The 23,126-nt window shown below is 44.3% G+C and overlaps 1 protein-coding gene across 1 annotated transcript in view; it reads left to right on the top strand.

The window, feature by feature from the left end:
• Positions 1–23,126, top strand: part of CA10 (carbonic anhydrase 10) — a 503,136-nt gene that overhangs the window by 461,759 nt on the left and 18,251 nt on the right. Inside the window, exons 5-6 of the mRNA XM_059379334.1 lie at positions 16,615–16,710; positions 21,104–21,176. Of these exons, the coding sequence (XP_059235317.1) occupies positions 16,615–16,710; positions 21,104–21,176 (169 nt within the window). The remainder of the gene's footprint in view (positions 1–16,614; positions 16,711–21,103; positions 21,177–23,126) is intronic.

The raw sequence follows: 23,126 nt of genomic DNA, 5'->3' as shown, positions 1-23,126 counted from the left end.
TATGGTGTCTAAGAGACGTAAGACCAGCAATCCCATCAGAGAAGTCAGAAAACTCAACTGTTAAAGCCATGTTCTTGGGCCAAGAGGAGAACTAACGCCACTAAAATGGGTGTTACTTTGGTATAGGGGTGACTGAAATGTAGGTCATCCTTCCTGAAAAATGTTCGTGGTTCTTTTCTCCCCTCTCTTCATTCAACCAAGTGTCAACAAGTTCAATAACCAAATTCAACCAAGTTCAACCACACTGGAAGATTTTTTTCCCACTGCTGATTCTTGATTCCTGATATGAACCTTACTTGATCATAATAAAATAATAAAATAAAGTACCTAAGATAAAAATATAGAGTAAGATAATCCTACAAATAATTTTTACCATAATATTGTTTTCTAGTAACTAGTATTTGTTTAGGCTTCTTGCATATAAGAATGTAAGAGACAGTAGCTTGGCTGCCCCTTAAAAGTCTTATGGAACATACTTATAAACCTATTCTGGCCAAGGCTTTTCTGTGGGCACTAAAGTTGAAAAGAGATTCCTTAAGAAATTAAAAATAGAGCTTCCCTATGACCCTGCAATTGCACTGTTGGGTATTTACCCCAAAGATACAGATGTAGTGAAAAGAAGGGCCATCTGTACCCCCAATGTTCAGAGCAGCAATGGCCACAGTTGTCAAACTGTGGGAAGAACCAAGATGCCCTTCAGTGGATGAATAGATAAAGAAGATATGGTCCATATATACAATGGAATATTATGCCTCCATCAAGAAAGGATGAATATCCAACTTTTGTGTCAGTATGGATGGGAACTGGAAGAGATTATGCTGAGTGAAATAAGTCAAGCAGAGAGAGTCAATTATCATATGGTCTCACTTATTTGTGGAGCATAAGGAATAACACGGAGGACATTGGGAGATGGAGAGGAAAAGTGAGATGGGGGAAGCTGGACGGGGAGATGAAGGAGAGACTGTGGACTCTGAGAAACAAACTGAGGGTTTTGGAGAGGAGGAGGGTGGGGCATTGGGTGAGCCTGGTAGTGGGTATTAAGGAGGGCACGTACTGCATGGAGCACTGGGTGTGGTGCATAAACAATGAATTCTGGAACATTGAAAAGAAATTTTAAAAAATAAAAAATTTTTTAAAATTTAAAAAAGGTTCTTATCTTAACCAAAGGAACTATGTAACATGTCCCTACAATAATTAGAACAAAGTGATCTAATACTACTTATGTAGGCTCTGGAGTTCCTTATTCAAGAAACATGGAACAAAACAGAACATGGGTTTTCATCCCAGAGATGGGCTCTTCCACAAGGACGACCATGAGGCTGAGAGGCAGTGCACACATAATGGAGACAATGAGTCCTGGCACATCTACAATTTTCATCATATGAACTTCAGAAAGGACTGACAGAATCTTCTTGGCAACAGATGACAGGAAGATAAAGTAAGATACAAAAATGAATAATAGACTAACCTAGTCTTCAAGAAATACAGTCTTCAAGTGTTCACAGCCGGGCTCTGCTATAATCTATGGAATGTCACAGGTCACTTCATCCTTCCAGGCTTCTCCTGTCCCTTTTCTGAGCCCCAGCAGCCAGATGTGTCTAATAGTAATAAACCAAACCTCCCATTTAATGAGCATTTGTTTTGTGCCAGGCACAGCTGCTAAACCTGCTTTATCTCATTGATACACTAAAGCTCGTTGATATGTTTTAGCTTATTTAATCATCCCGACACTTTAGATAAGGTTACACTGGAGTCGTGTGAAGAAATTGAGGCTCAAAGAGACTGAATAACCCAGGACTTGAACCCAGGACATTTGACTTCAGAGCCAGTGAATGAGCCTCACCCGTGACCTTTGCTGGGATGCATCTGATGTCATGGGAGCAGAGGCAGGAAGTAGCCGGATGCTGGGGAGGGACCAGAGCAGTGAAGTGAGGGTAGCAAGGGGCAGAGCTTTCATTAAAATCAGCCAAGGTTCAAGACAAACCTGCAGACCTCACCTTTCCAACCTGGAAGGCAGCAGCCCCTGCCTAACATTCTGGGAGGATCTGGACCTCATTAGAGGAGGGCATCTGGCCTCGGCTTTCTGCAGCTTCTTCCATGAGCGCTGGAAAGGACACAGATGCTTTGGAAAAAGGATCGTAGGAAGACTTTGGCTTCTAGAAATGGCTATTTCAAAATGTTTCAGGGGTGGGTGGGGAGATAAGCATCAGGGAACAGCCCAACTCGGTGGTTCTTGAAAAATGTGTGAGAAATACGTCTCTTCAGAAGAGAGAATGCTCCAGAAGATTCTTAGAATGCAGTTTGTTTTGTGACAAGAGATTTCAAACCCAGAAACCAGTAAGAAGGAAAGCGTGTCCAATCTTTGCATTGTGGAAGGAAAAAGAAGGAACATTTGGAACTTCCTCTCCTCTGTGTGATACTTTGTATGTGTCACCACATTTATTTGTGTGTCTGACTACGCCCTGCCTAATTCCTGAAAGACCATGTGGTGGTGGTTTTGGTTTTATTCTCACAACAATCCTTAGGGACATTCCCATATCACAGATGAAGAAAATAAGCCCCAGAGGGGCTTGACAACTAGCCCTGGATTATCTGGAAAGAAGAGATATTTGGCTGGATTCAAAGCAATGGCTTTTCCAGCAGCCTCCTGCATCTAAACAGACCCCTCTACACGTGTGCCAATGGTCGTGCAACTCGTGAAAAATACCAGGCTTTAAAAATCCAGGTTTTGTTATCTTCAGGAGATGGGGAGGAATACCATATTTCACTCTGGTTTTATAGGTTGCTGTGATCGCTGGCCCATATTCGGGGGTCTTTAGTCAATGACATTATAGGCACTTCTCTTTATCTTAAGCTGTAATTGCATTCCATGTCTTAAAAGGGGGGAAATGATCAGTCACCAGGCAGACCGGAGATAATTGCTGAACTCCAGGGCCAGAACATGGCAGTTGGTAGATATGAAACCGCCTTCTCCTCCACAGACTGTGTGTGCTCTTACGCGTAAAGACGAGCTTGTTAATGATGCTCTATAAATACGTTCTAGCTTATAATTGTTGTTCCAGCAACCACTGTTGAAATGTGATCCGCCCTCAGATCTAAAACTCCTTTCCTTGCCTCTTTCCTTTCTTGTGGGGAGAAAAGGTGTGTACGCTCCAAAGCAAAGCAGAGCAGAGTCCCCTGGCTGTGTGATATCTGAAGAGTTGTTTAACCTCTCTGTGCCTTTTTGTTTCATCATTGGCCTAGGTCAGGAACAAATGGGGTAGTCGAATATAGGTTGCTCATCTCTGGATACCTGGGATCTGACATACAACAGGTGGCGCTTGTTTCTTGACTTCAGTCAGACTCTGCCAGAGTTGAATCTGCCCTTGAGAAGTTTAAACAACTGTAGAAAAGTGACAGTGGTAATCCTCATTTAAAGGGAGGGAGAGGTTAATATTTCTATTCCTTCAATATGTATTTTCTTCCTATCTCCATAGAACACTTACTGGATAATGTATGTTCCTGAAGTTTTGTATTCATCTCTCAACTTTAGACTAGTGGGGTTGGCAAACCACAGCCTGCTGCCTGTTTTTGTGCATAGACTTTTGTGGGAACCCAGAGATGCCCATTCCTTTCTGTCTTGTCTGTGTGCACCTTTCATACCAAGGCAGACTTCAAGAGTTGTGACAGAGAGCCTAGAACCTACATAGCTGAATTTATTCACTTTCTGACTCTGGGGGAAGTCTGCCAACCTCTCAATTATAGTACGAGCCACCAGGGATATGTTTCTCGTTAAAAGCTCTCAATGTGAGACAGGAATCCATTAGAATCCTAGAGGAGAACATAGGCAGTAACCTCTTCGATATCAGCCACAGCAACTTCTTTTAAGATATGTTTCCAAAGGCAAAGGAAACAAAAGCAAAAATGAACTTTTGGGACTTCATCAGGATCAAAAGCTTCTGCTCAGCAAAGGAAACAGTCAACAAAACAAAGAGGCAACACATGGAATGGGAGAAAATATTTGCAAATGACAGTACAGACAAAAGGTTGATATCCAGGATCTATAAAGAACTCCTCAAACTCAACACACACAAAACAGATAATCATGTCAAAAAATGGGCAGAATATATGAACAGACACTTCCCCAATGAAGACATACAAATGGCTATCAGACACATGAAAAAATGCTCATCATCACTAGCCATCAGAGAGATTCAAATTAAAACCACATTGAGATACCACTTTACACCAGTTAGAATGGCCAAAATTAGCAAGACAGGAAACAAAATGTGTTGGAGAGGGTGTGGAGAAAGAGGAACCCTCTTACACTGTTGGTGGGAATGCAAGTTGGTGTAGCCACTTTGGAGAACAGTGTGGAGATTCAAGAAATTAAAAATAGAGCTTCCTTATGACCCTGCAATTGTACTACTGGGTATTTACCCCAAAGATACAGATGTAGTGAAAACAAGGGCCATCTGTACCCCAATGTTTATAGCGCAATGGCCACAGTCACCAAACTGTGGAAAGAATCAAGATGCCCTTCAATGGACGAATGGATAAGGAAGATGTGGTCCATATACACTATGGAGTATTATGCCTCCATCAGAAAGGATGAATACCCAACTTTTGTAGTAACATGGATGGGACTGGAAGAGATTATGCTGAATGAAATAAGTCAAGCAGAGAGAGTCAATTATCATATGGTTTTGCTTATTTGTGGAGCATAACAAATAACATGGAGGACACAGGGAGATGGAGAGGGGAAGGGGTTTGAGGGAAATTGGAAGGGGAGGTGAACCATTAGAGGCTATGGACTCTGAAAAACAACCTGAGGGTCTCAAAGGGGCAGGGGGTGGGAGATTGGGGTAACAAGGTGGTGGGTGTTAGGGAGGGCACGTATTGCATGGAGCACTGGGTGTGGTGCAAAAACAATGAATACTGTTACGCTGAGAAGAAATTAAAAAAAAAAAACTCACCTCTTCTGGTGCCTGGAACACGGGGTACTCCATATGTGTCTGGACATTTCAAGAGAAATTGGAAAATGATCCGGGTTCTGAACAGGCAATATTTCGCTCAAGCTTCCTTGGGAGAACAGGCTCGAAGTGATGACCCAGAAGAGCCGGGTGCATGCATCTACCCCTTCTTCCTACAGGAGCTGAAGGCTCTGTTATTGGTCACTTGGTTAGTCATCCTGAAGAGCTAATTACTGAGTGCTTGCAAAATGCCAGGCCCTGGGCTCAAGGCTTTATATATTTTGTCTCATAAAATCATCACCACAGTTCTGTGAAGTAGTTAATAATATTGTCCCTGTTTGTAAATGAGAGGCCAGCTTTGCCCAAGGGTACCCCGTGGTGCATTCCCATTAGAGATTCTCTCTTTAGGATTCCAGGCTGTTCCTTTACCAGCTCAGCCAAGTGCCTTGCTCTCCCTGTTCCTCGGGGACATCACATATTACTGTATTTCTGCCAGCCTGTGTGGCTTCACTCATTCACTTAACAATTGTTTCTATGTTGCTATAGCTAATACATGCCAGGCTCTGTGCTGGGCATGGGGACATCACAAGTACCCATCAGATATAGCCCTTGCCTGAATGAAGCTTAAAGTCAGCATAGTGGTGACTTTAATCAATCAAAATCAATCAAAAATGGCAAGCATTAACCAATCACACAATGAATTAAAACAGAACTGTGAAACAGAACTGGAAAGGCACTGGATGCCATGAAGGTGGGTCATGGGCATCTCTCTCAAGAGGTGACCCTTGAGCTTAGAGCTAAAGGAGTTTGTAAATAAAAGGCAGGCACAGAGGGGAGGGAAGGGCATCCTAGGCAGAAGGAAGAGTATATGCATACGTTTTAGGGAAGGAGGCAGCATGGTGCGTAAGGAAACTGAAATTCTGGCCACACTGTGGCCAGAGCTCATGAAACAAGCAGACATGGTGGGAAATACCAGAGGCCACACAAGGCTTGTGCCCAGATCTGGGTCTCTTTCTCCATCTCCGAAGCAACAGGAAGGCACTGAGGTAGGTGTCTAAGCAGGGAATGCCGTGAATGTGGTATTTCACGACCAGGCGGCTCTGTTCATTTGACAGGTGTCAAATGAACAGATGTACGATTGTTTGATCTTGGGAAAGCCCCTCTCTGGTTTCAGTTTCTTCATTTATCAAAGAAGTGGCTGGCCTGGGTTTCCCTTGAGGCCCCTCCCTGGATGAAGAATCCACAGGATGCAGAACTGGGATTCACTCGACAAACATTGCCAATATCTCCTCCAAGCAAGTCCCATAACAGGTACAAGGGAGAGGATATGATACAAGATACCCCTGCCCTTGAGATGTTTATTCAAAGGTAGATAAAAGAATAACTTCCCAAAGAATATCATGGTGCACGAGTTCACTAAGGGGCTCCCGCTAATGGAGCATCTGCCTGGGAAAACCAAACTTAGGTGTCTACAGCAGGGTCTGAGGACACAGCTGGACACTCTACTGAGGCATGAAGGGTAAGCAAGCAGCAGCCTGGCATGTGCCCATGAATCACTTCATTACTGCCAAGTGTGAACTCGGTGTGAGCACTTTGCACCACACAGTGCTCTCCACCCAACCAATGGCAAGGATAGCTTGTGGTCGACTGGAAGCTTGCTTGCAATAATTCTGTACATGTAGTAAAGATGAGTACTTCTCCATCAGCTTGGGAGCTGAGTTACTTGTCACCAAAGACCAACATTTCTTAGGCTCCTCACTTCCATGATGGGGCACAGAAGCTTTGCCTATTGTCCTGAGATACAGTTATAAACATGATTCTCCATCACCCTTAAAATGGAATCCGGACCCCTTAGCTTGGCCTTCCAGGCTCTCCATGGTCTGGCCCTGTCTCCCTGTTTGACTTCGACCCACACTACTCTCCTTCACTTAGTAGTTGCTCAGTAAACACCTGTCAAATGAACAGATGTACGATTGTTTGATCTTGGGAAAGCCCCTCTCTGGTTTCAGTTTCTTCATTTATCAAAGAAGTGGCTGGCCTGGGTTTCCCTTGAGGCCCCTCCCTGGATGAAGAATCCACAGGATGCAGAACTGGGATTCGCTCGACAAACATTGCCAATATCTCCTCCAAGCAAGTCCCATAACAGGTACAAGGGAGAGGATATGATACAAGATACCCCTGCCCTTGAGATGTTTATTCAAAGGTAGATAAAAGAATAACTTCCCAAAGAATATCATGGTGCACGAGTGTGAGTAGAGTATGAACTCTACTGACATAGGAACTAGGGCAATTCCAACTGTTTCCACTCCCTAGAACAAAGCATCTCTCAGAGGCCCAGTGTCCCCATGACTCAGATAGACAGCATGGCACAACTCGTGGAATTCTGTGAGGGTTCAATGAGTTGATGTTCCTGCTGACATTGCATCTGGCACAAATAAGTGTGCATCCACTGTTGGTAATGATGATCGACAAATGACAATGGTGACTAATGTCAACAATGACATTCAGCACCCATGCGATGGTACCAGTTGTCTAGGACTTACACCTGTCCTGATCACTCAGTACCCCTGCCATCCCAGCTGTGAGATATTTGAACCCTGCCCCTGGACAAGAGCGCTATGGAGCAGAGAGGAGCTACATTCGATGTTCAAGGCCAATGATTCATGGAAGATGTCCTAGGGAAAACAAGACCAGAACTGAGCTGTAAGGTAAAGAAGAGGAGGCAAGATCTCCCCTGTCTCCCCTCTTCCCTGGGAAATCTTTCAAAAACATACATCGGATCAACCGATTTCTTCCTCTGACTTCCTGTTGTGCTTGGAATAAAGTCAAAGCTCCTTACCATAGTTTGCAAAGTCAAAGCTCCCCCATGACCTGGTACCATCTTGAGCCACCTACATCTTTCCCCCGCCATGCTCAGCCATTTGTCCCTACCCCTTTGCAGAGGCTATGCTCTCTGCCAGTGTCCTGCCTCCTTCCAGTCTTCCACGCCCAGCTCCTTTTCATCATCAGAATGCAGCTCAGATGTCCATCACCTCTGCGGACAGATCTTCACCTACTAACTATACGCTACCTGACCTCGTTCCTACTCCCACATGCCCCGCCTCCATGCCCTGCCTCCACCCCTCCCCCCACTATGCCATTCACTTTGCAGGCCAAAGTCTTGTATGTTTCCTCAAAGCTCTGGATGCTCTCTGAAATGACCTCTAGGAGGTCAAGGACTTCATCAGTCTTATACAGCTGGCCTCAGCACGTAGCTGGCCCTCCAAGATCTCTTGAACAAGTGTAATCCAGGTGTCTGCAAGGGATGGAGTGAGACAGCAGGTTCTAAGGTGAGAACACAAGGTTCAAGCCAGCACCATGCAAGGAAGATTCACATCAGGTCATGAAGGACATAAGTATGGAGAATGTGCTAGATCCTGGTGTCTAGCTCTGAGCCCCATCTGAGCATCATGAAAAAGCCAACAGTATCTTACTTCTTCCTTAAAGACAACTATGTCTCAGTCTTGCATTTCCAGAAAGCCCCTCATTGAGGGCACCTATCTAAATTAATAAGAAGTCAAGATTATAAAATAATTTCCTGTAATCCAGGGTTAGCTCATTCACATGATAATTCCAACGAGGCTGGCAGAAGCTCTTGGGGCAGCTCTTTAATGAATAACTAAACTTGATGCTTAATTACCATATCAGGATTAGCGTGTGGAGAGTTTGCTTTTGTGAGCACTTTGCCCGTTGGCCCTCTGCCCTCTGAAGTTGCGTTGCTCTTGCTCAGAGGTCAAACATCCACTTACTGTCACCTCTTTCATGTCAGACACTGATCCCCTCAAGTGAGCAACAAAGTTGAGGCTCAAACTACATCTCTGTGCTCATTCAAGTTCTTAAAAATTCTGAATGTGTAGGATGGGGATTTTAAAGCATTGCCTATAACTGGTGAAGAGTTACCCATATACATCACTTTTAGAACTCTCCTACCAATCTGATACTTTCTTCCTAGCAGGATATGATTTGTACATGGCTGTCTCCCCCCACAAATTCATAGTAGAACAAGCAGCAGACCCTCTTCCGCTAGACGCACCCACCCACACCAGGCACATTGTGTGTGGTTAGTGGGCGTTGGATCAGCACCACTGTGCCCGGCTGGGGAGGAACAAAGCATCAGCTGCAGGAACTATAATTGCCACTCAAGGGACCTGGAAGTTAGGGAGAGAAGCAGCTTTTTCATAGTTAAGCCCTGCATGGACTGTGCAGGCCCCATGCATCTTCTGCTCTTGCCTTTGATGCCAAAATTGTGTTGTAACAGGTGGAACAAGAAGCCCGGCCACTGCCAAGATGCTTCATAGGGTCTTCTGGGGCTCCTAACTGTCCCGAGGCCTGGGGGCTCGCTTGGTGCACACTCTTCCCGACTCTTGCCAAACATGCATATTCTGTGGTTTTCCTACAAAACACTGTCCACCTTAATGGCCACCTCCTGAAACGACACCCTCCCTACCTCCAGGCTCTGCAGGCTTGAATCTGCCTTCTGGTAGCCCATGCTGATCATCTTACCCTCTGTTCAAAACCCTTCCATAGCTCATGTTCTAGGCTTCCTATGATGTGGGCTCAGCCTATCTTCCATGATACCTGTACCCCTCAACCCAGCCTACCTAAACCAGAAGAGCAGGGAACAGCCAGACCAGACAGGGCTCTCTGCTAACCAACCAAGAACAGAAAACAGAACCTCTCAAAGTTTAATCTGCATTCAGATCACAGAGAATTTTTTTTTTTTTAATGTAGATCTTCATTCAGGAGATGGAGAGTAGGGCTCAAGATTCTACGTGTCTAACAGGTTCCCTTCCAGATGCTATGGCGGCTGCTGATCCCTGTACTGTGCATTGAGTAGAAAAGCACTATGGGTCTTTTTAACGTCTAATGTGTGAGCCTTGGGAGAGGGATGACGTTGTATTCCAAATTGCTTTATTTTAAGATTATATTAAGTCTATAAAATCACCATTTCGGTAAATCAAAAAGTCAATCTCATACGGTTTGACCCTCAGGTAAGAAGCAGGCCATCTGTAACTCCCAATGGAAACCCAAGCTCATGAGATCAAAACCCTAGCCAACTTGTCCTGTAACAAAGAGGAGGCAAGTCATCAGATCAGAATTCTCAGTGTGCCAACTCAAGCCTCAAGCAGAGCACAGCCTCACCCTTCTGCTTGCCAGCCCCTTTGTCATAGTCCCTGGACCTTGCAGAAAGCCACCCTGTGGGTCACCTGGTGGCTCAAGAGACTTTGTCCTGCATTTTTCAGTCATGCAAGTTGGAGAGAAGCACCATGCCACTGGAACACCTTCCAGTTCCCAGCTCTCCAATGCCTGATTCTCAGAACATGCTGAAATTTCCACGAATTCCTTGCAACACTGGCCCATCCCCAGGTGGTTTTGTAGGTCACCTGGTGGGAAGATCTTAGCAGATGGCAGGGTGTGTTTGGATTCTCATTAAGAAGCTTACTCAACACTGAAGGGAGGTGTGGCAGGTCCCCCGCAGCTCCTGCTTCTTCTACACAGCAATGATTCCCCACCCGCAGATAGCGCGGGCTGGGTGTGGGGGCAGGTGGGAGGGAGGCAAATGATCGGCCTAGGCCTGAAAAACCTGCCTGATCTGCTCTGTGCAGGCAAAGGAGAGTTGCCAGTCCCTGCCTGTGGTTGCCTTTCTGATTGCAGAAGAGCTGCTGTAGGACCATCTGCCACCGTTGGCAAAACGCACAGAAGTGAAAAAGCAATAAGCAAATAGGGTATTTCAAGACCAGCAACACCATGCTCCCTCCATGAAAGGCTCTAATGACTCAAGATGCTCAGCGTATTCTCAGATCCAAGTTTCCATCCACCTGACTGGGCACTGATGGGATGTGGGTGTTCATTGATTGTGTTGCCCTGGCTTGCCGCTCCAGCTGCCCACTGGCTGGGGAGCATTTGACAAATCTCCGTGCCCTGTTCCCACTCCAAATCGATGAAATTAGAATTGGGGGAGCAGGCACAGGTGGGTATTAGAAGCACCCAGGGGATTTAAATGCACAGTGAAGGTTGCAAACCACTGTATCAGAGGTGGGTTTTTTTTTTTTTCAAAGATCAAAGAAAATCGCTTCCTAAAAAAATCATTGACTTTCTCAGCTTCTAAAACTTTACCTCCTTTTTTTAATGCAATAGAGGATATTGATAATAATACACTTAGACTTTTTCAGAGTCATAAATCACTTTTACAGGTGCTGTCTTATTAGATCCTCCAATCAGCCTGTGGAAAGTGCTCACACCGCTACAGAAAGATATATGCTGAGCTTGATGTGACATTGTTTACAAGACAGAAGAAAAAAACAAACTGAAAGCCAGTGAGAGGGTGCTTAAACGTGTCACCAGGCATTCATGTGACAGGAAATTCTCCAGCTATTATAAAAACTTAGGTAGCTCTATACACACTGGCTTTGAGAGATAGCCACCAACTAATTTTACATTTTTAAAAAATCAAGTTCAGAGTCATAATTATAAACATTCCATTGTTACTGAGTTGTTGCATTCTTTATTTTTTTGCCAACTTTTCAAGATTTCTTCAACATATAAAAATTGTGTATGTGTAAGGTGTACAACTTGATGTTTTGACACATGAGTAAAATGTGAAAAGATTACCACAGTCAAGCTAAATAGCACATCCTTCACCTCTACATAGTTACTCTTGCATGTGTGTCAAGAGGATTTAATTTAAGATCTGTGGGTTTTGGAGGGGAGAGGGGTAGGAGGTTGGGTGAGCCTGGTGGTGGGTATTGTGGAGGGCACGTATTGCATGGACCACTGGGTGTGGTGCAGAAACAATGAATTCTGAACACTGGAAAGACATTAAAAAAAAAAAAAAAAAAGATCGGTGCTCTTAGCAAATTTCAAGTAGGCAATACAGTATTGCGAACGAGCATCACCATGCCATACTCAGAGCCCCTGAACTCATGTCTCTTATGCAACTGAAACTTTGTACCCTTTGACCAACATCCCATTTCTGTTTCCCTGTAGCCCCTGACAACCACCAAGCTATACTTTGTTTCTCTTGAGTTTGACTGAGATTCTATACATAAGTGGGATCCTACAATAGTCTCTTTCTGGCTCATTTCACTTCCCATGATGTCCCCCTGGTTCATCCAGGTTGTCACAGATGGCAGGATTTCCTTCATTGTGTGGGTGAATAATATCCCATCTTGTTTTTCTTTACATATTTTCTTTATCCATTCATTCATCAACAGAAACTTGGGTTATTTCCATGTCTTGGCTAATGTGAATAATGCTGTGATGAACATGGGACTGCCAAGGTCTCTCTCTGAGATCCAAATTCATTTGCTTTGGATACATACCCAGTAGTGGAATCACTGAATCATATGGCGGTCCTATTTTTAATTTTTTGAGGGCCCTCCTTAGTATTTTCCATAATGGTAACATACCAGTTTACTTTTCTACCAATAGTGTCCAAGGGTTCTCTTTTCTCTACGTCCTCACCAACACTTACAATCTCTTGTCTTTTTTTATAATAGTCCTTCTAACAAGTGTATGGCAATATTTCATTGTGATTTTGATTTGCATTTCCCTGATGGCTTGTGTTGTTGAGCACCTTTCCACGTACCTATTGACCATTTATATGTCTTATTTTGAGAAATATCAATTCACATCCTTTGCCCATGTTTAACTGGGTTATTTGGGTTTTTGCTGTTGAGTTGTATGAGCTCCCTATGTATTTTGGATATGGACCCCTTATTAGCTACATGGCTTATAAACATTTCCTTCCACTCTGTAGGTTGCCTTTTCACTGTTTTGTTTCCTTTGCCATGCAGAAGCTATTCAGATACGGTCCCACTTGCCTACTTTTGCTTTTATTGCCTGTACTTTTTGCTGTCATGACTGAAAAGCCATCGCCAAGACCAATGAATGTCAAGAAGTTTTCCCCTCCATTTTCTTCTACTATTTTACAGCTTCAGGTCTTATAAATAAGTCTTTAATCCAGTTTAAGTTAATTTTTTATATGACATGAGATAAGGGTTCAATTTCATTTTCCTCCAGGGAATACCCAGCTTTCCCCACATCCTTTATTGAAGAGCCTATCCTTTGCCCATTGTGTATTCTTGGCATCCTTGTCAAAGATCAGTTGACCATAAGTGTACAGATTTATTTCTGGATCCTCCTTTCTGTTCCATTGGTCTATATGTATGTTTTTATGTATCATACTTTTTTATATTACTATAGCTTTGACCTATATTGTGGAACCAGGAAGCCTTGCTGTTATTCAAGATTGATTTGAGGGGCGCCTGGGTGGCTCAGTGGGTTAAAGCCAATGCCTTCAGCTCAGGTCATGATCTCAGGGTCCTGGGATCGAGTCCCGCCTCGGGCTCTCTGCTCAGCAGGGAGCCTGCTTCCTCCTCTCTCTCTGCCGGCCTCTCTGCCTACTTGTGATCTCCGTCTGTCAAATAAATAAATAAAATATTTTAAAACATAAATAAATAAATAAATAAATAAGAGGGTGCCTGGGTGGCTCAGTGGGTTAAGCTGCTGCCTTCGGCTCAGGTCATGATCTCAGGGTCCTGGGATCGAGTCCCGCATTGGGCTCTCTGCTCAGCAGGGAGCCTGCTTCCTTCTCTCTCTCTCTCTCTGCCTGTCTCTCAGTGTACTTGTAATTTCTCTCTGTCAAATAAATAAATAAAATCTTTAAAAAAACAAATAAATAAATAAATAAGAGATGGATTTGACTAAGAGTCTTTTGTGGTTCCATATTAATTTTAGGAATTTTTTTCTATTTCTGTAAAGAATGCCATTGGAATTCAAATAAGGATTGAGCTGAATAGCAGTAGTATGAACATTTTAACAATATTAATTTTTCCAACCCATGATAATGGGATGTCTTTCCATTTACCTATTTCTTTAATTTCTTTCATCAATGTTTAATAGTTTTCAGTGTTCAAATCTTTCATTTGCTTGGTTAAGATTATTCCTAAGTACAGCTGACCCTTGAACAATGCAAGAGCTAGGGGCACCAACCCCCCCCCCATACAGTCAGAAATTCCTGTTTAACTTTTAACTTCTCAAAAATTTGATTACTAATAGCCTACATTGACCAAAAGCCTTACTGATAACATAGTCAATTAATACACATTTTGTACACTACTGTATTCTACAATAAAATAATCTAAAGAAAAGAAAGTGCTATTAAGAAAATCATGTGGACTCTGAGAAACAAACTGAGGGTTTTGGAGGAGAGAGGGGTGGGGGGCAAGGTGAGCCTGGTGGTGGGTATTAAGGAGGGGATGTATTGCATGGAGCACTGGGTGTGGCTCATGAACAATGAACACTCTTAGAACACTGAAAAAATAAAATTAAATTAAATTAATAAAATCATAAGAGAAAATACCTTCACAATATTGTACTGTATGTATCAAAAAAAAAAATCTGCATGTAAGCAGACCAGCTCAGTTCAAGCCTGTGTTGTTCAAGGTCAATTGTACTTTATTCCTTCTGTTGCAATTGTGAATGAGATTGACTTTATTCATTTCATTTTCAGATAGTTCCTTGTTAGTATATAGAAGTGCCATCAATTTTGGCATACGGAGTATGTATCCTTCAACTGTACTGAACTCATTCATTAGTGCTCACAGTGTTTTGTTGTGGGCAAATCTTCAGTGTATGCTTCATACATGATTATTTCATCTGTGGAGAAAATTTTCCCTCCTCCTTTCTAATTTGGATGCCTTTTATTTCCTCTTCTGACCTAATTGCTCTGCCTAGGGCTTCTAGCACTCTGTTGTATCAAAGTGGCAAGAGTGGGTATCCTTGTCTTAGAGGAAAAGTTTTCAGTTTTTCCCCATTGATTATATTAGCTATGAGCTTTTCATATTTGGCTTTTATTGCGTTGAGGTGAGTTCCTTCTATACCTGTTTTGTGGAGAGTTTTTATCATGAAGGATTGTAAATTTTGTCTGATGCTCTTTCTGAATCTATTCAGATGGTCATGTGGTTTTTATCTTTCATTCTGCTAATGTGGTGTATCACACTGATTGACTTACATATGTTAAACCATCCTTCCATGGGAGTATATCCCACATGGTAATGACGTATAATCCTTTCAGTGTGCTATTAAATTCAGCTTATTGATGTTTTTTGCATCTGTGTTCATTAGGAATAATTAATTACCTGTAGTTCTCTTTTCCTAATCAGGGTGATTTTGTTTGGTATCAGGGTGATGCTGACCTCCTCAGATGAGTTTGAAAGTATTTCCTCTTCTTTCCATTTTTTGGAAGAGTTTAAGAAGGATGGACGTGAATTATTTGAATGACTGGTAGAATTCACCCACAAAGCCATCTGGCCCAGGGCTTTTCTTTGTTGGGGGGTGAGGGAGGGGTTGATTACTGCTTTAATCTCTTTATTTGTATTCATCTGTTCAGATTTTTATTTCTTCTTAATTCAGTGTTAGTCGGTTATATGTTTCTCGGAATTTATCTATCCTAGATAATTTCTAGGATCCTCAATCCTAGAAATGTATAGACCCTGCATCTTTTATTATTTTTAAAACCCTCCATGTATATGTGTGTGATCTATAAGCATAAAAAAATATCAGGAAGGACATATGCTAAAGTGTTAATAGTCATATTGCTTGGGCTGGGATTACACAGAGGTGGGGGAGGAACTATCACTTTTTTTTATTTTTTCAGTTTGTTACAAAAATTATACTTCCATACTATTAAAAAAAATCTATTTTAAAACCACAGCCTAAGATGAATTCTAAGGAGAGACAATCACACCTGTTTTTCAGAGGAAGTAATCAAGTTCCAGTAAGACGGAGTTTATTACTCATGTGGCTAAAAATTGGTGGGGCATTCATTTGGACATAAATGGATGCTATGTTTCACAATTTCTTTAAAAAGCATTTAAAAAAAAAAAGAATTAGGTAAGAGAGGGAAAACCTAGTTTACTGGAACCCAGATCCAAGACTTTGTCTGCTGCCCATGCTAACTATTGCACGAGGGCTTAACAAGCAGTTTGCTGACCTTCACTCAGCAAGGAGGAAGTTGAGTCCTGCACCAGCAGATGACCTTGGCAGACTGGGGCATCAGCAGCCTGAGCCACCACTCTCTCTTGATCAGGATGCCACATCTCATAGGCTGGCCACTATCCTCTCAGAGTCATTGGACTGACTCAGAACCTTCCCTGCTCGTGCAAGCCACGAGGAAGATTCGCTCAGTGCCCGTGGCAGCTGTGGATGCAGCCGGGAGGGCACATCTGCCCCTGTAGGGCAGTTCCACTCCTAATAAGAGAATTCCTAAAGTGAATTTCATTTTACACGTGCTTTAGGGGAAATATCCTGGCTCGTAGTCAGAGCCAGATGGGCACTGAGCTTATTAAAGGCATGATTGTTACCAGAAAACATTTGCAAAGATGTATGGGTACTTTTGTATATGTGTGTGTGTGTGTGTGTGTGTGTGTGTGCATTATACACACACACACACACACATCCATGTACACACACCTCCCTGAATCTCTTTAAATTACAAGATTGTCTTTTCAATTGTTCTACAATATACCTTAGAGTGAACCCTTATCTAGGAAGGAGACACCATGTCTCCCACCTTTTGGGCAAGGTTGTTGTTCTTACTCTTGTTTTTCCCTCTTGCCAGGTGCAGCTTATCCACTATAACCATGAGTTATATACAAATGTCACAGAAGCTGCAAAGAGCCCTAATGGATTGGTGGTAGTTTCTATATTTATAAAAGTAAGTGTCTTTGCCCTCTTTGATTCTTTTCTTGCCATTTCCCAGCCCGGTCAGAATACTAGCTTGGTCTCTGTTGGATCTCTGATATAACACAAGGGGTAAGGTCCATGCCCAAGAAAAGCTGCAGGAGGGTGACCTTGATACGCATGAGATTTATGACAAATGAGGTCCCTTTCATGACGATGCAGAAATGATGGAACCTTTCAGACCCTCGGAATCTGAGGATTCGGCAGCCTTTGTTCTAGAGAGAAATGGGGAGTTGGAGCTAGGGACGGGCTTCAGGTCCCACTGCACATAAAAGGATGCAACAGAAGGAGAGGGGTGGCTCACTGACACCCCACAGCACTAAGCTCCTGTCCCTTGGTGGCCCCTTGGAAACAGAGCTGGAAGGGAAATGCGAGATGTCTCTCCCCTCCAGGTACTGCCCTGAACCGTCCCCTCCAGCTTCCCTGAAGTTGCTCCGTGTGACATCTCCCATCCTCCTCTCTCTCTCGTGAGCACCCCTGGGAGAAATTAAGCAAAGATCACCAACGCTAACTTTATGACATTCTTAGGAGTCTCCACATCTCCCCAACAGTGAGCAGCAACAACAGATCTCCAGCCAAGAAAATTCCAGTTTATTAATAATAATAATAATCACCTTTAACATTTTGACAGATATGGAGGGAAGCAGGTATGCAAATTTAAAAGAAAATGAAAAAAAGAAGAAATGTCTTTCCAAATGGAAAAAGAGAGAGAGAAAGAAAACAAAAGGAATTTGTGACAGTTTCAAAAGTTGGTAGTCACTGTGCTAGCCCCTTAGTTTGGGCCAAACCATGGGAAGCCAGACCAGTCAGAACTTGGAATCTGGTGAATATGATTGGTAGAAATCCAGCATTTGCCACTGGGGGGTTTTAACAGAATTCTCATGGTGACATGATCACTGCCCAGGAGACTGGGCTTGAGGGCACCCCATGCACTACCCTTGTTGCCTCCCCAAAAGCATCACCCTTTCCATAGGCACTTGGCCCTACCTGGTCCTCCCTCTCCAGAGCCCACACCACCTCCTGAGTTCCTCTCCCTCATGGGGGTCCCACGGGGCCTTTCTGTGGCCTGGGCAGAACTGTACATCAGCCAGACACATCTGGTGGCCACAAAACTCCCGTGGCTGTCGTTACCAAAGACAGGAAGGGGCTTTTGGCCAGGAAAGCTTATTTTTGGGCTGTCATACCTTCTGAACACCTGATGTGACACCCCAAAGGACATGGGTCCTGGCACAGATCCTGCCAGTCCCTACACTACACTTCTTGCCATTGTCACAGACCCTGTTATAATGAACAACAGATTTCTGAATTCCAGGCACTGAGATACGTACTTTCCAGATATTTTACGGCTTAACCCTAATGATAAACCCATGAGGTGGCCATCAGTATCCTTATCTTGCAGATGAGGAAAATGATGCAGAGAATCTTTGGCATTCCACCCAAGTGCACGGAGCTCATAACAGCCCATCCAGGAAAGGAGCCCAGGTCTTGCTGGACTTTCACGCTAATGACCTTATTCATACCACACGCCTCCCCAACAGAGCACAGAGAAACAACTGAGATGACCTGTAAACATCTCCCCCCACACCCTGATGCCATACATAAGCATGGGGCAAACTCTGTAGCCCTCAACCAGCCTCAGTCATGATGTTGATACAACGGGTGCATTCATCCTGGGCCATGCTCAGTGCTGGGAAGCCTGTAAATCTGTCACAATATTGCCTCGTGCGTGTCCAGGAGCTCACCTCCCCTGCTGGCCTTCCCAGTGCCAGGGTTCCATGTCCACCACCCTGAGCTGCCCAACACTGCTTGTTCTTGGGCGGGCGCCTCAGCCTAAGCCCCTGCTGGTACCTCACTTTGCTCCAAGTGCTTGATTCAGTAGCTGTCGTCCCGCAAGCTCAGACACATTACAGCTGACAGGGTGCCGGACAAGCCAGGAAGTCAGTTCCCTCAACAGCAGACCATGGGTGTGTTTCCCAGGCACTTACAGGAAGATGACTGACACAGCTCCCAGCTGCCTGCATCCCAGTGGGCTGTTGGGAGGAACTTGTGTTCTCTGCCCTGCATTCGGTAAAAGGATGGGGACCAGCTCCTGCATCTTCTCAGGCCAGGGTTGCTTTCATTCTTTCCCTCAGCAAACCTGAAGCTTTCTCACTGGATCTCAAAATAAGCCACAGCCTTTCTTTGTCCAACTTAACCAACTCCCAGATGTTCCACAGTGAATTATCCAAGCCAAGACTTGTCACTCACTCGGGATGACACCGACTGAGTGTGGGACAACGGCTGGTCCTGTGCTAGGCACTTGCCTAGAAATGAGATGAACAGAGCTCTTGGCTCTACGGGCACCTCACCTGTGGTGGTCCTCTTCTCCTTCTGGTCTTTCTGCCCATCTTCTCAGCTTGCTGCCAGGTAGGCAGACACAGAAAACGAGAGGCCCCCTCCTCTGAGTCAGATGATCCCTAGAGATGGCACCCTGGCCAAAACCAGAGCCATACAAGGCTCAGAGTTGTTGGCTAAAATAAGAGAATTGTTTATCTGTGGGTTTTATTTATCTCTGTCCCCTCCTGTTCCCCCATCCTTCCCTTCCATGACCACAGGGAACTGAGATTTGGCTGTAATTACTGCTCAATCACACACCATTAACTTCCCACTTAAGCTCACTTATACCAAGTACATACTTCATCCTCCCTCCCACGCCGCCAACACACCAGAGCCCACAAATCATCTGTGTGCACTCTGGAAATTTGTCAGTCATTTTTAATAGGCCCAAATGGTCCAATCCCAACATTCGTGCTGTCCAGACTCACTGGGGACCAGGAGCCCAAGGTACAAGGGACATGGCACATTCCTTACTGACCATGACAGTGTATTTTTGTCTCCCCTCTCATGTGAATTAGCACAAACAGGCAGCATCAAGCTATGTTTCAAATGGCCAAAGAGGAGGCCAAAGGGGAAGCTAAATTTGACCCTGAAAACTTCTGGGAGCAGCAGTGTTTGCCTTGGGACTTTTCTCCATTTGGGGGGGGGGGGCTCTAACAAACTCCACTGAGCATTGTCACTCACAGATCTCCCCCACTGCCCCCCAGAGTGTGTCTCACCACAGCACATCCAGGAAACTGTGTGGGAAAGGAGAGACAGATGGAGGGAAAATAAACAGACTGAGCTTTCTCCAAACTAAAAATTACCTGTTGCTTATCTAATAATAATCATCATCTGCTGCAATTTTTCCAACCCTCAGAATAAATCAGATTTAAAATACTGATGTGTCACAGCATCTGATTAGCAGCTGAGGCATAAATTACAGAGCAGGGCTGAGAGAGGTAGGAGAGAACCGACTGAGACGAACCCTTGCACCTTGGAAAAGACTGAGGAGAAGGGAGGTTTTTTAGAAACAGGGTACAGAGTTAAGTGGGGGCACATCACAGTCTCTAAATGGTGGTCCTCTGGCTTGAGCGCCTTGAACTTTGCCTTGTTCTCCCAAAGAAGGAATTTGGAGACCTGGGGCCTGAGTCCAAAATGGGAACTGATCCCTGGTCATCTAGTTTGGCCCATACTAAGCATTTGGTACATATTTATTGGATGTATGGGCACATGGATTGATGGATGGATGGATGGATGATTGGATGACAGAATGGCATGGCTTATGATACATTTGAGTCATGTAATAATAAGCAGTGATATAAGGGTCTATGTTATGTCTTAGAGGTTTTTTTCATCCCCTGATGCTTCTATTCTGGGTACTCTCTCACTGTCTTCTTAGAGTAACTGGCCCCTTCCTAAAATGTCACTCCCCACCCTCTACTTAAAACTTGTTGATGTTTTCTCATCCCTACAGAATGGAGCTTAAATATCCCCCCATGGCATTCAAAACCTCTCTTGCATTACCCTCCATCCTTCCCCTGTACCCTCAGCAACAGCTACATAGAAGTACTTGCCTGAGCATACCTAGCTCTCACTCTTGTGTCCATATGCACAGATCCTCTGTATGCAATTGTTTCCTTACCCTTTTTCCTTTACATACTCTACTAGCAAAGCACCTTATAGCTTCCACCCATCCCTCAAGAACCAGCTCACTCCGCTCCCCAGACTCCCCAGGTGGATGGTCTTCCCTTAATATCATCATGCCTGCAACTCTATCATAGCAATCTTCATAGTTCATTACAACCATTCATTTACTCACCTGTCTTCTTTCTCTAGACTAGGATTTCTTGAGAGCAGAGTGTGTGCCTTGACTGTCTAAATTTCCAGCCACTATGCTCTTTGGCACAGGGTAGGCACTCAGTGAATACGAATGAATAAGTGAATGTACAGAGGCATGTGTATTCCAGGATAGCACGGCCCAGTCGTTAATATTTTCTTTTCTCTCCTAGGTTTCTGATTCATCAAACCCATTTCTTAATCGAATGCTCAACAGAGATACTATCACAAGAATAACATATAAAAGTAAGTTTGGTTCGATTTCCTATACAGCAACTCTTCTATAAAGGTTAGTCCTGTCTGGAGGCAGAAAGCCAGAACTGATGATCTCAGAGGGCCTTTTCCAGCTTCATGATCCTCTAATTCTCTAGAAAGTCACTCTGGAGAGTCAGGGTTGGCTAAGAAGCAGCTCATTTCAAAAGGACGTCCCCGGGGTGCCTTTGTCATCCACGCCTGTCTAAGGCGATAATGATTATTATGATGATGGTCATCGTTAGCCCATGGATTGGTAATGAGCTGGGGGACTCTACTAGCTGACAGACTCCGCCATATCAGCTGGCCACATTTGGGACTTTGCCAATTATATGATTGAAAAAGCATTCACCAGGTAGTTTGGCTTTAACCTCAACATTTCCAGAGCTGGACCAAATCTCCTTCTCTGTGTCCCTGGGTCCCTTTTCAGACTGGGGCATCTTTCTGCATTGCTGTATGTGCTCTACTTCTCTAGAGGACTTTGTCCATTTCTTTGGGTTTCCAGAGTGTTTTATCCCCAGAATCCTTAAGCAGAAAAACGAGAACTGTGCAAAGTTGCAGGGGGTAGAAGGAAAAGGGGCTACTTCTCCCAAAGCAATCCCAGAATTTGGGAAGAGTTACAGCTCACGACAAGAGATGAAAAAAAGTTTTACAGGGGAAAAAAAAAAAAGTATTTTTTTTAAACTAATTCGGAGGGAGCAGGTAAGTGGGATTCAAGTCCCAACAAGGAGCCTCTTCCATGTTAACTCTGTTTCTTCATCTGTAAAGTGAAGAAATTGAACTCCCAGTTTCTCGGGTCCTTCTGGGTCTGGGATTTTTGAATTAAGCAATAAGTAAATAATGACTTCACTGAAGTAAAAAGTGGCATGCCAACATTCTTAGACCCACATGCCCTCAGAGTCCCCTTCCGCCAAGCGAGGAGCTCAGCTGTGCCTGCTGCTTCTGCTTCCAATGGCGATGGGGAAAAGACAGAGTGAATGCTTTCAGGTCTCCCCTTGGACTGCCAGAGGGGGAGTATGGAAAACATTCCTTCATTTATTCGTTCAGAAAACATTTTCTGCACCTCTGCCCCTGACAGACACCAGGCGAGGCTCCCCAAAGGTAAAGATGGCCTGACCCCAGCCCTCCCCACAAGGTGCTCACTCCCGAGTCACTTCCATATGAAAAGGATGGAGTGTAGGGTGGTGAATGAACTTGGAGAATCCCAGGGCACGTAGATGGACATCACCTGAAAGAATGATTTGTCTCCAAGACCATCCCACCCTTCCTCAGCAGAGCCCTCGTGGAGTCCTCTCTGGGTGCCCACTCAGGTTGCTCCTCTGGGGAAGGCATTTCTGTCTCCTGTGCAAATAGCATATTTTTAACTGCCCATAAAATATTATTAGTCTTTTAACTTTTTTGATTAAAAAAGCATGAAAATTAAATAAAATGTTTTTCAATCATCTCAAATTTGCAGTGTAGAGACCATGAAAAACCATGAAATTGCACATTAAGCCCCAACACCCACTCTAACCGATTGCCAGCTGCAGAGTCCATCATTAGGGGGACTTTCCTCCCCACCCCACCCCCAACACAGGTCTGATGCCTATTAAGTGACATGGCTGCTGCCGAAAGTGAAAGCATCCATGGGGTCCATGCTATGGAAGGGTGGCCTTCCTCAGGAACAGGTACCAGTTCTGGGGCAAACAAGGGGCTGGAGAGCCAGTGGGACAGGTCTCGCTGGGACCAATGGCAGATGGCCACTTCGCAGCTGAGGGAAATTTCAGCTTCACCTCTTTGGAATGAAGCATCCCCACTGACTGCTGCCCCATCAGCTCCCTGGGAACCGAGAAGGACACACTTCGGCCATAGCTGCAGTGGGTTAGCAGTGTGAAAACCCAAGACTATCCTTCAGCTGTTCGCTCACTCACGCCACAAATCCTTACTGAGAGGCTCCTAGGTGCC

The sequence above is a fragment of the Mustela nigripes genome, chromosome 16 (genome assembly GCF_022355385.1).
Source record: "Mustela nigripes isolate SB6536 chromosome 16, MUSNIG.SB6536, whole genome shotgun sequence".
Classification (NCBI taxonomy): Eukaryota; Metazoa; Chordata; class Mammalia; order Carnivora; family Mustelidae; genus Mustela; species Mustela nigripes.
The sequence above is the reverse complement of the archived record's forward strand: the minus strand, read 5'-3'. Positions and strand labels throughout refer to the sequence as shown.